Source organism: Lissotriton vulgaris, chromosome 7 (genome assembly GCF_964263255.1).
Source record: "Lissotriton vulgaris chromosome 7, aLisVul1.2, whole genome shotgun sequence".
Classification (NCBI taxonomy): domain Eukaryota; kingdom Metazoa; phylum Chordata; class Amphibia; order Caudata; family Salamandridae; genus Lissotriton; species Lissotriton vulgaris.
In genome coordinates, this window is record NC_141695.1 from 680,222,441 (window position 1) to 680,238,284 (window position 15,844).

Sequence of the window (15,844 nt, forward strand, 5' to 3'; positions counted from 1 at the left end):
CTCCCCATGTGCTCCGATCCCCTCCCCCACCTCTTCTGCCCGTGATTGCCGCTCCGTCTCGCTCGGTAGTGGCAGGGAGATTTACTCTCTGTTAGGTTCCCGCGGGGAAAATGAAGGCGCACAACATAAGCACAGATAAGGAGGAGGCAACCTGCTCTGTGCCAACAAGAACGGACCAGCCCGAAAGAGGAATGTAGACTGACTGTTGCTTGCAGCACTGCAGATAAGGGTTCAAATAAATTGATAAATCGTGTTGCTGTTTTATTGTAAAACCGAATTACAGGAGAGGAAAACCGCGACAGTATCTTTAAATCTGTAGCAGTGTACTGCTCGTCTCCATCAGGGTGCAGGTCTTTGTAAAAATGGTTTAATCCTCTTCGTACCGACTGTTTCTGTTGCTAGTAGAGACTCCTTGCTAATAAAATATATCACCTTGTAGTGGATTTAATTGAACTCCACATTCGATGTTCTGTTTCCGGTAAAGCACCACGACAAACTATCTGCAAAAGTGTGGTGGGGAACTTGGGTTTAAAGCAATAACATGTTTGAGAACAAACTTTCGTGAAATAATATTTGTGGAACCTTCAAAAGATCGCGCCTTAAAAGATGGAAAATGTTTTGGAACCCAAGTATAACCAACAAGTTCGTGTTTACGTCCGTCCTTTCTGTGCTGCTTCCAGTTCCCATGTTATTATTAGGTCTGGCCTTTGAGACGCTTTAAGCGGTTTCACCTTATTGTTTTTCCACGAAATCCATACATGAGTTGCATACAAGGAGAGTGTTTGTCAGCACGCTTTATCTATTGGCCCGTTAAATTGTCATTCACGTTTTGCTTCCATCCACCACCGCACGGCATATCGCAAAAAGCCATGGGTCAGCCTACTTTACCCATTGGCTCCCTTCGTTTTGAGTGACTGCACAAGACCTGTGCACATTGTTCTTAGCCACCAAAATAATACTTTCTCTGCAATGGCCATGCAGGGGTGAAGTTAACTTTTCATTTAATGTATTCTTTTATATAATATAGCTAAAGTTCTGGCTGTTTATTTTTCCTGCACTTCGAGTGCTTACTTTATTGGGGATTTATTTCCTTACTGCTTTTTTAAGTGTTGACATTTTAACATTGTAGCTAACTAGGATTTGAGTGCATGGTTAATTCCTTTTTGTCTTTTTCACAAGTAATACAATGTATGGCACAACTAAAGGAGACCACTAGTAAAATGGCCACAATAGTGAATGTGTTTTTTCATTTTTATTTTTATGAAAGCCTATGGTGGACACGTATAGGTAGCATTTTTTTGTGGTACATATTACAGTAAAAAGGTGTTAAACGTTTTATGTAATTAGAGTAACTAACTGCTAGCATTAAGAAATGTGAAAAAGAATCCGTGCTAGCTGTGAACCGAGTTTGGCTTTTAAGCCGTTCAGGTTGGTTTGTCAGACTTTTCCCAAAAGCACCAAATTTACTGTAGGCCGAGACCTATCCAGGAATGTGTAGCTCCAGAAGGGGTGTTTGGGTTTCTAACCAGGTCAATGTGCAGTTTGCAGCTGTTGGTGCTGTGCTGGTTTAGAAAGTGTCCGGTACGCACTTTCTGCAATATACTGTTTGTTGCCTAGTACGGCGGTTCTTTGTCCTATGGCACAAGGCTAGCCACCTGGGATGCAGAGCACTATCTTTTAATGCAGAAAGAGAGGAATAACGATAAACACAGCACCACCTTTTACAGGCAAAATATAAACCTGCAGCTCTATAGGAAAGACATTTGTTACAGCAATCCATTTAGTCTTACATGAAAAACGTATGCAACGCTATGTCTGTGTGTGTACAGAGCAATAAGGCAGCAACTCGAAACATCCCCTCGCACAAGATGTGGTGTAACAGGAACTTACTCATGCTGGTAGATGGCAGAATGCCCTGTACTAGTCAATTGTTGGATTTGTGTTATCGGCATTGAAATACAGCCAGTGACCAGATTTGTAATGCCTGGGGAAATGCTGATAACAGCCTACTCTTGCACTGACCTTACTTAGGTTCCCTTTCATCTCTAATGTGATTAGAAAACAGTCTGGGGGAGAGACAGGTGGCAGACAGTTATTCGTCATTCATTTATTGCAGAAATAGCCAACAGAGTCTTTGTCAAACAAAGTACAAAAAGTAAAGTACATGCAGTAGACAGTCGCAAGATTAGCCTTTAGAAAAAGTTGCATCCTTCCTGAAGATAGATTCCCTTCTAGGCAAAATTCTCACAGAATTCCATCCAATCTCGGTTTAGTTAGAGTGCAGTTTGGCAAAACTCTGAACTGGTATTCTGCAGAGTCCCTGCCCAGAAGTTTTGCCCAAATATTTACGCTGTACACTAAAGAAACTGAGAGAGCAAAGACCAAGCCCACAAGCATTGGCAAAAGTCTCGCCTATGGGCAAGCTATTGGATTTGGCAATGAGTTGGGGGTGGTACACCAGAGGGCAGGTGGTCCTACTCTCTCTCACAGCCTCCCCCAGCTCCGCCCCCTCACTACTTGATTGCACGGCCGCTAGGCCGTGCCTCCCCTACTCTCCTCCCCCCTCCTCCTCTCCTCCCCTGCCTGCCTGCCGCATTTCTCCTCCCCCTCCCCTCTCTTCCCTCCGTCTCGTTTCACACACACCCTCTCCCCCGCTCCGCCCCCTCCCCGCCATGTCTGCCCCCTTCCCGCCGCCTATTCATGCCTCTCAGTTCACTGAGTACTCTACGCTCAGACCTCATATGTTGACCACCTCACTCACCCTCAACCCCTCACTCACCCTCAACCCCTCACCCTCAACCCCTCACTCACCCTCACTCACCCTCACTCATCCTCACTCAACCACCCTCAACCTCACTCACCCTCAACCCCTCACCCTCAACCCCTCACCCTCACTCACCCTCAACCCCTCACCCACTCACCCTCAACCCCTCACCCTCACTCACCCACCCTCAACCCCTCACCCTCACTCACTCACCTTCGACCCCTCCCCCTCGACCCCTCCCCCTCAACCCCTCACCCTCACCCTCACTCACCCTCAACCCCTCACCCTCAAACCCTCACTCACCCTCAACCCCTCAACCCCTCACCCTCAACCTCACTCACCCTCAACCTCACTCACCCTCACTCACCCTCACCCACCCTCACCCTCACTCACCCTCACCCTCACTCACCCTCACCCACCCTCACTCACCCTCAACCCCTCACCCTCACTCACCCTCACTCACTCACCCTCACTCACTCACCCTCACTCACTCACCCTCAACCCCTCACCCTCACTCAACCTCACTCACTCACCCTCAACCCCTCACCCTCACTCACCCTCAACCCCTCACCCTCACTCACCCTCAACCCCTCACTCACCCTCAATCCCTCACCCTCACTCACCCTCAATCACTCACCCTCAATCCCTCACCCACCCTCACCCACCCTCACCCACCCTCACTCACCCTCACTCACCCTCACTCACCCTCACTCACCCTCACTCACCCTCACCCTCACTCACCCTCACCCACCCTCACTCACCCTCACCCTCAACCCCTCAGCCTCACCCTCACTCACCCTCAACCCCTCACCCTCACTCACCCTCACTCACCCTCAACCTCATGCTAAAGATTTACAAAAAAACCCATAAACAATTCTAAATGCACTAACTCTAATGCTGCGAGACCTATTGCATTTCTAATGCTTGTTAATGTATGTATTTATTGTATATGTATTTTAAATAATCTGCACTTTGCCATTGTCTTTATATGATATTAAGTTATCGCAATAAAGTATTTTGACTGACTGACTTGCCTATAACTGTGGTGCCAGTTGATGAATATTTGTGAAATTTCCCCCAAAAGATGTGAAGTTAGGTCTTGTTGTGCATGGAAAGTTTAGGGGTGAGCCGTAAAGCGAGGGCAGAGAAAAAGGAGTTTAAAAAAATGCGTGTTTTTCCCTATGTTAATTCCCATAAGACATTTAAATACATCTACATCCCGTACTGCTGGATTGAATTACATCAAATTAAGCAGAAAGGTAGACTTGGTTAGAGAGATTGTGCTTTATGTTATTTGGGGTAAATCGTTCAGTAGTCTTTGATAAATTTAGGAGAATAAAGTTAGTGATATCTGTGGCCACGGCTAATTTGAAAAAAGAAAATATGTTTACAGCAAAATCGTGATACTTACAGGGGGAAAAATACTGTCTCCTGCGCTTGTTGTGGAATTAGCTCTCTCTCTCTCTCTCTCTCTCAGATTTTGCCAGACTCCATATATCAAGTGGAGTGGCAAAACTCTGCAAACTCCGCCCTTGGACCGAAGTTTACTGCCCACCCCTATTAGAGGGGCAGAGACTGGCTGTATGATCAGGTTCTATGAGTGAGTGAGTGGCTCTGTGTGTGTGTGTGTGAGTCGCTCTATGGAGAGGTGAGTGGTTTGAAAGTATCTGTATGTGTCTGTGAATAGTTATGTGAGTGGTTGTGCAGATGTAAGTGGGTGTGTGAGTGGTTCTGTGCAGGACGTCAATAGTGATGTCACTAAGTCATGAGTGATGTAATATGCAAGGTCATAAGCAGTACATTGCAGGGGCATAAGTTATGGTCGTTTCAGATATCATTAGTCATGTCACTGACCAGGTCATGAGTGATTAAATATGCAAGGTTATAAGCATTGCAGGGATGTAAGTTATAGTTCGCTCAGGCAACTAGAACTGTTGAATTTCACCTGGTTTGTACAAGTGAAATCTGAGCCTAACTACAACATCCCTGTAACCTTTGTGTTTTTTCAGTATATATTCTCCCTCTTCCCCCTCACTCTCCCCCTCCCTCCCTCCCTCCCTCCTTCTCTCTCTTTCTCAGAAAAATATATTCAATAAGAAGTAAATGTCAACCACTCACTGCATTCTTTGCTTCGGCTGATGCACTGCTTATTGAAAATGTCCAGTCAACTAAATGGTGCACTCTATATTATTATGTTAATCTAAAATAAATTAATGCAACAAAAAAGGTTTAACCACTTTGCTTTATAAGATTGCCTTTTGCTAAAGTAGATTTACAAAAGGGGGTGGTGATGAACAGAGTGTCTGAATTGAGCAGACCACTCTTACCCAGTCCAAAGATCAGGGCTTGATCCATCACCGTTATTTATCTCACTGCCCCATCCCAGCTCAGAACCTGGCTATATGCAAATCAGTCTGTCCCTGGCCCAGTGCATCATGGGAACAGGGCAGACTAAACTACCAAGCCAATTCTTTACCAGAAAGGAGACAAGCTACCGGGGACCGGTTTCTGGCATTTCAGCCTCTTCGGCCCGGCTTGCTTGAATCCTGATGGAGCAGTGAGAAAGGGACTCATGTCTGAGTATACCCTGCCACACCTATAGTGGCCAAAATCGATTTACAAAAGGGGGTGGTGATGAACAGAGTGTCTGAATTGAGCAGACCACTCTTACCCAGTCCAAAGATCAGGGCTTGATCCATCACCGTTATTTGTCTCACTGCCCCATCCCAGCTCAGAACCTGGCTATATGCAAATCAGTCTGTCCCTGGCCCAGTGCATCATGGGAACAGGGCAGACTAAACTACCAAGCCAATTCTTTACCAGAAAGGAGACAAGCTACCGGGGACCGGTTTCTGGCATTTCAGCCTCTTCGGCCCGGCTTGCTTGAATCCTGATGGAGCAGTGAGAAAGGGACTCATGTCTGAGTATACCCTGCCACACCTATAGTGGCCAAAATCGATTTACAAAAGGGGGTGGTGATGAACAGAGTGTCTGAATTGAGCAGACCACTCTTACCCAGTCCAAAGATCAGGGCTTGATCCATCACCGTTATTTATCTCACTGCCCCATCCCAGCTCAGAACCTGGCTATATGCAAATCAGTCTGTCCCTGGCCCAGTGCATCATGGGAACAGGGCAGACTAAACTACCAAGCCAATTCTTTACCAGAAAGGAGACAAGCTACCGGGGACCGGTTTCTGGCATTTCAGCCTCTTCGGCCCGGCTTGCTTGAATCCTGATGGAGCAGTGAGAAAGGGACTCATGTCTGAGTATACCCTGCCACACCTATAGTGGCCAAAATCGATTTACAAAAGGGGGTGGTGATGAACAGAGTGTCTGAATTGAGCAGACCACTCTTACCCAGTCCAAAGATCAGGGCTTGATCCATCACCGTTATTTATCTCACTGCCCCATCCCAGCTCAGAACCTGGCTATATGCAAATCAGTCTGTCCCTGGCCCAGTGCATCATGGGAACAGGGCAGACTAAACTACCAAGCCAATTCTTTACCAGAAAGGAGACAAGCTACCGGGGACCGGTTTCTGGCATTTCAGCCTCTTCGGCCCGGCTTGCTTGAATCCTGATGGAGCAGTGAGAAAGGGACTCATGTCTGAGTATACCCTGCCACACCTATAGTGGCCAAAATCGATTTACAAAAGGGGGTGGTGATGAACAGAGTGTCTGAATTGAGCAGACCACTCTTACCCAGTCCAAAGATCAGGGCTTGATCCATCACCGTTATTTATCTCACTGCCCCATCCCAGCTCAGAACCTGGCTATATGCAAATCAGTCTGTCCCTGGCCCAGTGCATCATGGGAACAGGGCAGACTAAACTACCAAGCCAATTCTTTACCAGAAAGGAGACAAGCTACCGGGGACCGGTTTCTGGCATTTCAGCCTCTTCGGCCCGGCTTGCTTGAATCCTGATGGAGCAGTGAGAAAGGGACTCATGTCTGAGTATACCCTGCCACACCTATAGTGGCCAAAATCGATTTACAAAAGGGGGTGGTGATGAACAGAGTGTCTGAATTGAGCAGACCACTCTTACCCAGTCCAAAGATCAGGGCTTGATCCATCACCGTTATTTATCTCACTGCCCCATCCCAGCTCAGAACCTGGCTATATGCAAATCAGTCTGTCCCTGGCCCAGTGCATCATGGGAACAGGGCAGACTAAACTACCAAGCCAATTCTTTACCAGAAAGGAGACAAGCTACCGGGGACCGGTTTCTGGCATTTCAGCCTCTTCGGCCCGGCTTGCTTGAATCCTGATGGAGCAGTGAGAAAGGGACTCATGTCTGAGTATACCCTGCCACACCTATAGTGGCCAAAATCGATTTACAAAAGGGGGTGGTGATGAACAGAGTGTCTGAATTGAGCAGACCACTCTTACCCAGTCCAAAGATCAGGGCTTGATCCATCACCGTTATTTATCTCACTGCCCCATCCCAGCTCAGAACCTGGCTATATGCAAATCAGTCTGTCCCTGGCCCAGTGCATCATGGGAACAGGGCAGACTAAACTACCAAGCCAATTCTTTACCAGAAAGGAGACAAGCTACCGGGGACCGGTTTCTGGCATTTCAGCCTCTTCGGCCCGGCTTGCTTGAATCCTGATGGAGCAGTGAGAAAGGGACTCATGTCTGAGTATACCCTGCCACACCTATAGTGGCCAAAATCGATTTACAAAAGGGGGTGGTGATGAACAGAGTGTCTGAATTGAGCAGACCACTCTTACCCAGTCCAAAGATCAGGGCTTGATCCATCACCGTTATTTATCTCACTGCCCCATCCCAGCTCAGAACCTGGCTATATGCAAATCAGTCTGTCCCTGGCCCAGTGCATCATGGGAACAGGGCAGACTAAACTACCAAGCCAATTCTTTACCAGAAAGGAGACAAGCTACCGGGGACCGGTTTCTGGCATTTCAGCCTCTTCGGCCCGGCTTGCTTGAATCCTGATGGAGCAGTGAGAAAGGGACTCATGTCTGAGTATACCCTGCCACACCTATAGTGGCCAAAATCGATTTACAAAAGGGGGTGGTGATGAACAGTGTCTGAATTGAGCAGACCACTCTTACCCAGTCCAAAGATCAGGGCTTGATCCATCACCGTTATTTATCTCACTGCCCCATCCCAGCTCAGAACCTGGCTATATGCAAATCAGTCTGTCCCTGGCCCAGTGCATCATGGGAACAGGGCAGACTAAACTACCAAGCCAATTCTTTACCAGAAAGGAGACAAGCTACCGGGGACCGGTTTCTGGCATTTCAGCCTCTTCGGCCCGGCTTGCTTGAATCCTGATGGAGCAGTGAGAAAGGGACTCATGTCTGAGTATACCCTGCCACACCTATAGTGGCCAAAATCGATTTACAAAAGGGGGTGGTGATGAACAGAGTGTCTGAATTGAGCAGACCACTCTTACCCAGTCCAAAGATCAGGGCTTGATCCATCACCGTTATTTATCTCACTGCCCCATCCCAGCTCAGAACCTGGCTATATGCAAATCAGTCTGTCCCTGGCCCAGTTTCCTTCCCAGTGTAAGAATTGGCTTCTGTAGTTTGGTTTGTCCTGTTCCCATCATGCACTGGGACAGGAACAGACTAATTTGCATACAGCCAGGTTCTGAAACTGGGATGGTGCAGTGAGCTAAAAAACGGTGTTGGATCTAGCCCTGATCTTTTGACTGGGTTGAGAGCTTTCTGCTTAATTCAGAGACTCTGTCCCTCACCACCCCTTTTTGTAAATATTTTTGTCCACCCTAAGCGTGGAAGGGTATTCTCAGATGTGAGACCCTTGCTCATTGCACCATCAGGATTCAAGCAAACCGGGCCGAAGACGGCTGTAATGCCAGAAACCGGTCCCCGGGAGCTTGTTTCCTTCCCAGTGTAAGAATTGGCTTCTGTAGTTTGGTTTGTCCTGTTCCCATCATGCACTGGGACAGGAACAGACTAATTTGCATACAGCCAGGTTCTGAAACTGGGATGGTGCAGTGAGCTAAAAAACGGTGTTGGATCTAGCCCTGATCTTTTGACTGGGTTGAGAGCTTTCTGCTTAATTCAGAGACTCTGTCCCTCACCACCCCTTTTTGTAAATATTTTTGTCCACCCTAAGCGTGGAAGGGTATTCTCAGATGTGAGACCCTTGCTCATTGCACCATCAGGATTCAAGCAAACCGGGCCGAAGACGGCTGTAATGCCAGAAACCGGTCCCCGGGAGCTTGTTTCCTTCCCAGTGTAAGAATTGGCTTCTGTAGTTTGGTTTGTCCTGTTCCCATCATGCACTGGGACAGGAACAGACTAATTTGCATACAGCCAGGTTCTGAAACTGGGATGGTGCAGTGAGCTAAAAAACGGTGTTGGATCTAGCCCTGATCTTTTGACTGGGTTGAGAGCTTTCTGCTTAATTCAGAGACTCTGTCCCTCACCACCCCTTTTTGTAAATATTTTTGTCCACCCTAAGCGTGGAAGGGTATTCTCAGATGTGAGACCCTTGCTCATTGCACCATCAGGATTCAAGCAAACCGGGCCGAAGACGGCTGTAATGCCAGAAACCGGTCCCCGGGAGCTTGTTTCCTTCCCAGTGTAAGAATTGGCTTCTGTAGTTTGGTTTGTCCTGTTCCCATCATGCACTGGGACAGGAACAGACTAATTTGCATACAGCCAGGTTCTGAAACTGGGATGGTGCAGTGAGCTAAAAAACGGTGTTGGATCTAGCCCTGATCTTTTGACTGGGTTGAGAGCTTTCTGCTTAATTCAGAGACTCTGTCCCTCACCACCCCTTTTTGTAAATATTTTTGTCCACCCTAAGCGTGGAAGGGTATTCTCAGATGTGAGACCCTTGCTCATTGCACCATCAGGATTCAAGCAAACCGGGCCGAAGACGGCTGTAATGCCAGAAACCGGTCCCCGGGAGCTTGTTTCCTTCCCAGTGTAAGAATTGGCTTCTGTAGTTTGGTTTGTCCTGTTCCCATCATGCACTGGGACAGGAACAGACTAATTTGCATACAGCCAGGTTCTGAAACTGGGATGGTGCAGTGAGCTAAAAAACGGTGTTGGATCTAGCCCTGATCTTTTGACTGGGTTGAGAGCTTTCTGCTTAATTCAGAGACTCTGTCCCTCACCACCCCTTTTTGTAAATATTTTTGTCCACCCTAAGCGTGGAAGGGTATTCTCAGATGTGAGACCCTTGCTCATTGCACCATCAGGATTCAAGCAAACCGGGCCGAAGACGGCTGTAATGCCAGAAACCGGTCCCCGGGAGCTTGTTTCCTTCCCAGTGTAAGAATTGGCTTCTGTAGTTTGGTTTGTCCTGTTCCCATCATGCACTGGGACAGGAACAGACTAATTTGCATACAGCCAGGTTCTGAAACTGGGATGGTGCAGTGAGCTAAAAAACGGTGTTGGATCTAGCCCTGATCTTTTGACTGGGTTGAGAGCTTTCTGCTTAATTCAGAGACTCTGTCCCTCACCACCCCTTTTTGTAAATATTTTTGTCCACCCTAAGCGTGGAAGGGTATTCTCAGATGTGAGACCCTTGCTCATTGCACCATCAGGATTCAAGCAAACCGGGCCGAAGACGGCTGTAATGCCAGAAACCGGTCCCCGGGAGCTTGTTTCCTTCCCAGTGTAAGAATTGGCTTCTGTAGTTTGGTTTGTCCTGTTCCCATCATGCACTGGGACAGGAACAGACTAATTTGCATACAGCCAGGTTCTGAAACTGGGATGGTGCAGTGAGCTAAAAAACGGTGTTGGATCTAGCCCTGATCTTTTGACTGGGTTGAGAGCTTTCTGCTTAATTCAGAGACTCTGTCCCTCACCACCCCTTTTTGTAAATATTTTTGTCCACCCTAAGCGTGGAAGGGTATTCTCAGATGTGAGACCCTTGCTCATTGCACCATCAGGATTCAAGCAAACCGGGCCGAAGACGGCTGTAATGCCAGAAACCGGTCCCCGGGAGCTTGTTTCCTTCCCAGTGTAAGAATTGGCTTCTGTAGTTTGGTTTGTCCTGTTCCCATCATGCACTGGGACAGGAACAGACTAATTTGCATACAGCCAGGTTCTGAAACTGGGATGGTGCAGTGAGCTAAAAAACGGTGTTGGATCTAGCCCTGATCTTTTGACTGGGTTGAGAGCTTTCTGCTTAATTCAGAGACTCTGTCCCTCACCACCCCTTTTTGTAAATATTTTTGTCCACCCTAAGCGTGGAAGGGTATTCTCAGATGTGAGACCCTTGCTCATTGCACCATCAGGATTCAAGCAAACCGGGCCGAAGACAGCTGTAATGCCAGAAACCGGTCCCCGGGAGCTTGTTTCCTTCCCAGTGTAAGAATTGGCTTCTGTAGTTTGGTTTGTCCTGTTCCCATCATGCACTGGGACAGGAACAGACTAATTTGCATACAGCCAGGTTCTGAAACTGGGATGGTGCAGTGAGCTAAAAAACGGTGTTGGATCTAGCCCTGATCTTTTGACTGGGTTGAGAGCTTTCTGCTTAATTCAGAGACTCTGTCCCTCACCACCCCTTTTTGTAAATATTTTTGTCCACCCTAAGCGTGGAAGGGTATTCTCAGATGTGAGACCCTTGCTCATTGCACCATCAGGATTCAAGCAAACCGGGCCGAAGACGGCTGTAATGCCAGAAACCGGTCCCCGGGAGCTTGTTTCCTTCCCAGTGTAAGAATTGGCTTCTGTAGTTTGGTTTGTCCTGTTCCCATCATGCACTGGGACAGGAACAGACTAATTTGCATACAGCCAGGTTCTGAAACTGGGATGGTGCAGTGAGCTAAAAAACGGTGTTGGATCTAGCCCTGATCTTTTGACTGGGTTGAGAGCTTTCTGCTTAATTCAGAGACTCTGTCCCTCACCACCCCTTTTTGTAAATATTTTTGCTAAAGTAGACCATGTGCAAACAACTCTGGACAGTCCATCATTACATTGTAGTCAACAAATAAAGGTCATAACAAATAAATAGACCTCAAATGAAACATGAGCAGAATTGGAAACCAAAAGAAATATTATAGAAGAACAAACTAAGCACTCCCCTCCTGTCCCTGTTGCAACCAAAACTTACTCATTTAGTATTTCTTTCTCCAGTTCTTGAGTGAAGTCAAACAGTTTCACGATAGAAAGAAGGCATATATGAAATTCAGCTCCTACGTTTTAAAATTAAAAAACACAATTATATCAACTAATAATGTTTCATCACATTAGTCTATAATAATCTTGAAGCATTGGCTTTATTACTATAGAAGGTAGAATATATACAAATACATTTTTGATTCATTTAAGGTCGAATGACCAAGAACAGATACAAATAAACGTTTAAAAGTTCAAAGCCTAAACTAGACTTTTGCTGCATTTCATTCAACAGTTTACTCTATACCATATTATCCAATGGTGCCAAACTAGAATGCTGCCTTTTCAGATTAGATGACCACAGCGGCCGTATGACGGAACCACGCATGCCTGTACAATGCATCCATTACAAAGCATGAATCTTTACTACAAACGGTTTTGCCCCGCATATGCCTTTACTATGAAAATTAAAGTATTTTACAGGTCGCAAGTAGGTAGTTATAGCTAGGACAAAACTTTCCATAGAAAAAGCGTTGTTTGTTTTGCCAGTAACTTTTGCACCGCTTAAGGAATCTTCACAAAAGTTCCAAAAAGCTTCCCCTGTATGGTGCGCAGCTGCTGCCTTAAAAGGTTCAGGGTGATCCATCAGGCAGGGGCGGAAAAAAACTGGAGGCCCCAAAACGAGTTTTAACCATGTTATGTCTATGATGATTTTTCAATTTGTGAGCACAACCACAGCCCGAACTGCTGAAAGGAATTACAACTAATTTGGCAGAAAGCTAGATGTTGGTCCAGAAAGCGAGCTTTTTAGGTCGAGCCAAGAGTCAGTGCGCATGCGCTGCTCTGCAAGACTTGTTGTAGTGGATTATGGAATGAAGCCCCGCCCATACTCCGCCTCGGTTTCTCATTAACCTGTGTCATTGTCCTGCATAAATGCTGGCTTCGGATTCGTAAATAGGCTCCTTAGTACCGCCCTGTCTTCATTTGTAACCTTCCATGGCAACTGGCCCTTTTACTTCAGTTGTTACACGGTACGTGTTATTTAGTTTTGTAAGCACTATTTTCTTTATTGAGTTTCTCTGTCCTCCAAGGGAACTTGATGTTTACTTTTCTTTTACTGACTTCAAAGTGAGAGGCTTAATCTGACAATCTGCGGGTGTGAAAGGGAGTGTTTTTTTCCCCTTTGATTTTGTGTAGGGTTGTCTTGTCTTTTTTATTTTCTTTCCATGCCTTCGCTGCAGTTTCAGCATTTTTTCTGCATCTGACACTTTTGGATACTGTGAGCTCTTCAAATGTATTTCACTTACTTATTAAAGGCTTTTTATAAGGGTTTACTTGTTCATATAACAGGTTTAGCGTTTTTACATTGTCTAAGGACTTTCAGAGAGATCAGGGGTGTGAACGGGTTAAAGTTGCTCTAAATTTTGATGTTGGCTGCTGGGGTTACATTTAGCCACATATTGCATTTCATTTGTGTGGTATAGGTAATGAGTCACCATAAATCATTATGACAGTGCCTAGTTTTGGTGTGCAAGGCATCTGCAGCCTGTTTCGGAAGTAAGGGTGCTTCATTTGGTTCCGGCATTGAGGAACTTTTGTTTGGGCATTCACTACTTGTCTGCTGGGCCTGGGGTAGCTGGGCTACAATTCTATGGAGTTCTCCATGTCGAGACAGACTATTTTTCAATATAGATTTGCTGAGGAAACACACTTGCTTTGCCTTCACCAAGCCCAGGAGTTAGGATCATACGTTCTTTACAGAAGTGGAGCTTCAACGGTTGCACCTGCTATGTTTATATGTCTAAGTGCTTACAGTTGAGCATTAATGTTTGTGAAATGAGCATCAGGGCCAGAAATGCCCCGGGGACCCCCAACCCAAGGGCCTGGCCACAACTTAATGGGGTAAGCAGGCTGCGCAGCCCATACCCGATTTAACCCCAAGGAGCCCATTACCCGGGTCCCAGCCATGTTTCTTTGGGTGCCCTGGTCCAGCCAGGGCACCCAGTGTGCAAGTTGTGGACCGGTGGGAGGGGGGAGCCTCAAGGCCCCTGCCGTCCTAGTTGGCTCCCAACCTCCTGCGGGAGCCAGCAATGCTGCTGCACACAGGGAGCTGCTGGAAATGCAACTTCCTGTGTGCAGGAGCAATAGTTTAAACTTTTTCCCTGTCCTCATGTCTGCAGTATAAGCTATTTAAACCTCCGTGTTCAGTGCGTGGGAGCACTTTGACAGCTCCTGCCCAGTGCCACCTTAGAGTTTGCGTTTGCTTGGTGGGAGCCGTCAGCTCCCGCCAAGCAAAAGCAAACAGCTATGTCCGGGGATGGGCGCCCCAGGACAAAGCAGAAGACAGCCCTGGGGGGTGGTGATCCCTGGGAGGGGGGCTGTGAGCCCCCCCTCCTTTCTTGAGCAAGGGATGCCCTGGGGTGGTGGTGGTCCTCGGGCCAAGCACAGCCCAGGAGGGGCCCCCCTCCTATAAAAAAAAGCCCCTCGAACAATATGTATGTTAGCCCCGGGGAGGTGGTGGTCCCCGGGGCAGAAAGTGGTACACGTTACACCCCTATTTTTTTTTTTTTTACAGCCCGCTTCATATCAACATGAATCCTGGGGAGGTAGTGGTCCCCAGGGCATAAAGAAGAACTTAAAGAAGGACGTCACTTCTCCCCCCCGCACCCACCTCACCCCTCATTTTTATAGGAATATTGGGATCTGCTGGCTCGTTCAAGGTCCCCCTGTTCTTTTGCATTTTTTGGTGGGAGTCAGCTGGAGCCAAGTCCCAAGATGGCAGCTAACACTTCCTGGCTGAATTGTTGCACCCAAAGAGAGCTATGTAGATCTCTGCACAAGCTAATCATTAATTAAAGACTCATCGATAGTAGATATACAAATTTTAACTTCCTTTAATATCTTACAAACAACTGAAAGGATTTACTCCTAATAACAAAAAACATATTCTGCAGACCAAAAGCTAGCATTCTGCCTGCCAAATATGATGTATTTCTGTTCAGACATTCAGGCCGCAGGCGTGTTTAAAGAGTCTACGGGAATTAACATCAGAAACATACATTTTTTTACTCCAACTTGATGGATCACCCCAACACTTTCAATGCACAATATGAAGCCCCCCACCACCAAATTGAGCCCCCGACCATCTGTAACCAAGGGCAACAACATTATGATCCTGTACAGCTATTAACAGATGTCAATCGGAGTCGTGATCAACGCCTGGGCGATACAGTGAAGAATAAAACAAATACCGTGAAACAGTGAAAAAAGCGTAGGCAAACTTTACGTTGGGTGCCAGCAGACAGCTACCCTGCTGTCTCTGTTCGGCCCATTTCCCTCTCAAACAATGGAAACGAGAAAAACGATCAAGGTGACACTAGGAGGATCACAGACAAGGTCCACGCAACAAGGAAGAAGGGAAGAGAGGAAACTTGCAAAGGCTATCCCCTACTGGGTGCCTGTAGATGGTCGCCAGCCCAGCTCACACTCTAAAGCTACGAGGGATTACAGCCATACAGAAGTTGCCTCCCTGATCCCCATCACACCATCGACCTGCCAGAGAGGGTGATCGAGGCGGCCATATGATACTGAGGAGAGCCCACCACCGCTCATCTTTGCCGTTAGCCTCCTTCATCCTATGGCGCTCAACAGGCCACCAGTGCTGGGTGTAAGGTACTTCTACAAACTTTAATCGTGCAACTGCTATTGTTTATCGTATACTTCTTGGCAGTCTGTTGCTAGGTTTTTTTGCAAGCTTTTTTTTTCTACCTACTTCATGTAAGTGTATTTATTGTTACCTTGTCATCTACGCAAAATACTTGGATATCTTTGGGTCGAGTTCGTTAAACGACACCAAAGATATAGGCAAGTCAAAAAACGCTTTTCCTATGGAAACATGGCCCTAACCATAACTACCTACTGGTGCGAGAAAGGGTCCTCTTTCTGCATGGTTGCCCCCACTTTTTGCTGAATTGCTGATGTACTTTGACTGAGTGTGCCCTGGGCTCCTG

At 46.9% G+C, this 15,844-nt stretch overlaps 1 protein-coding gene across 1 annotated transcript in view; it reads right to left on the reverse strand.

The window, feature by feature from the left end:
- UTP6 (UTP6 small subunit processome component) overlaps positions 1-15,844 on the reverse strand; it is a 391,901-nt gene that overhangs the window by 212,104 nt on the left and 163,953 nt on the right. The window contains exon 10 of the mRNA XM_086930881.1: positions 11,830-11,911. Within this exon, the coding sequence (XP_086787007.1) occupies positions 11,830-11,911 (82 nt within the window). The remainder of the gene's footprint in view (positions 1-11,829; positions 11,912-15,844) is intronic.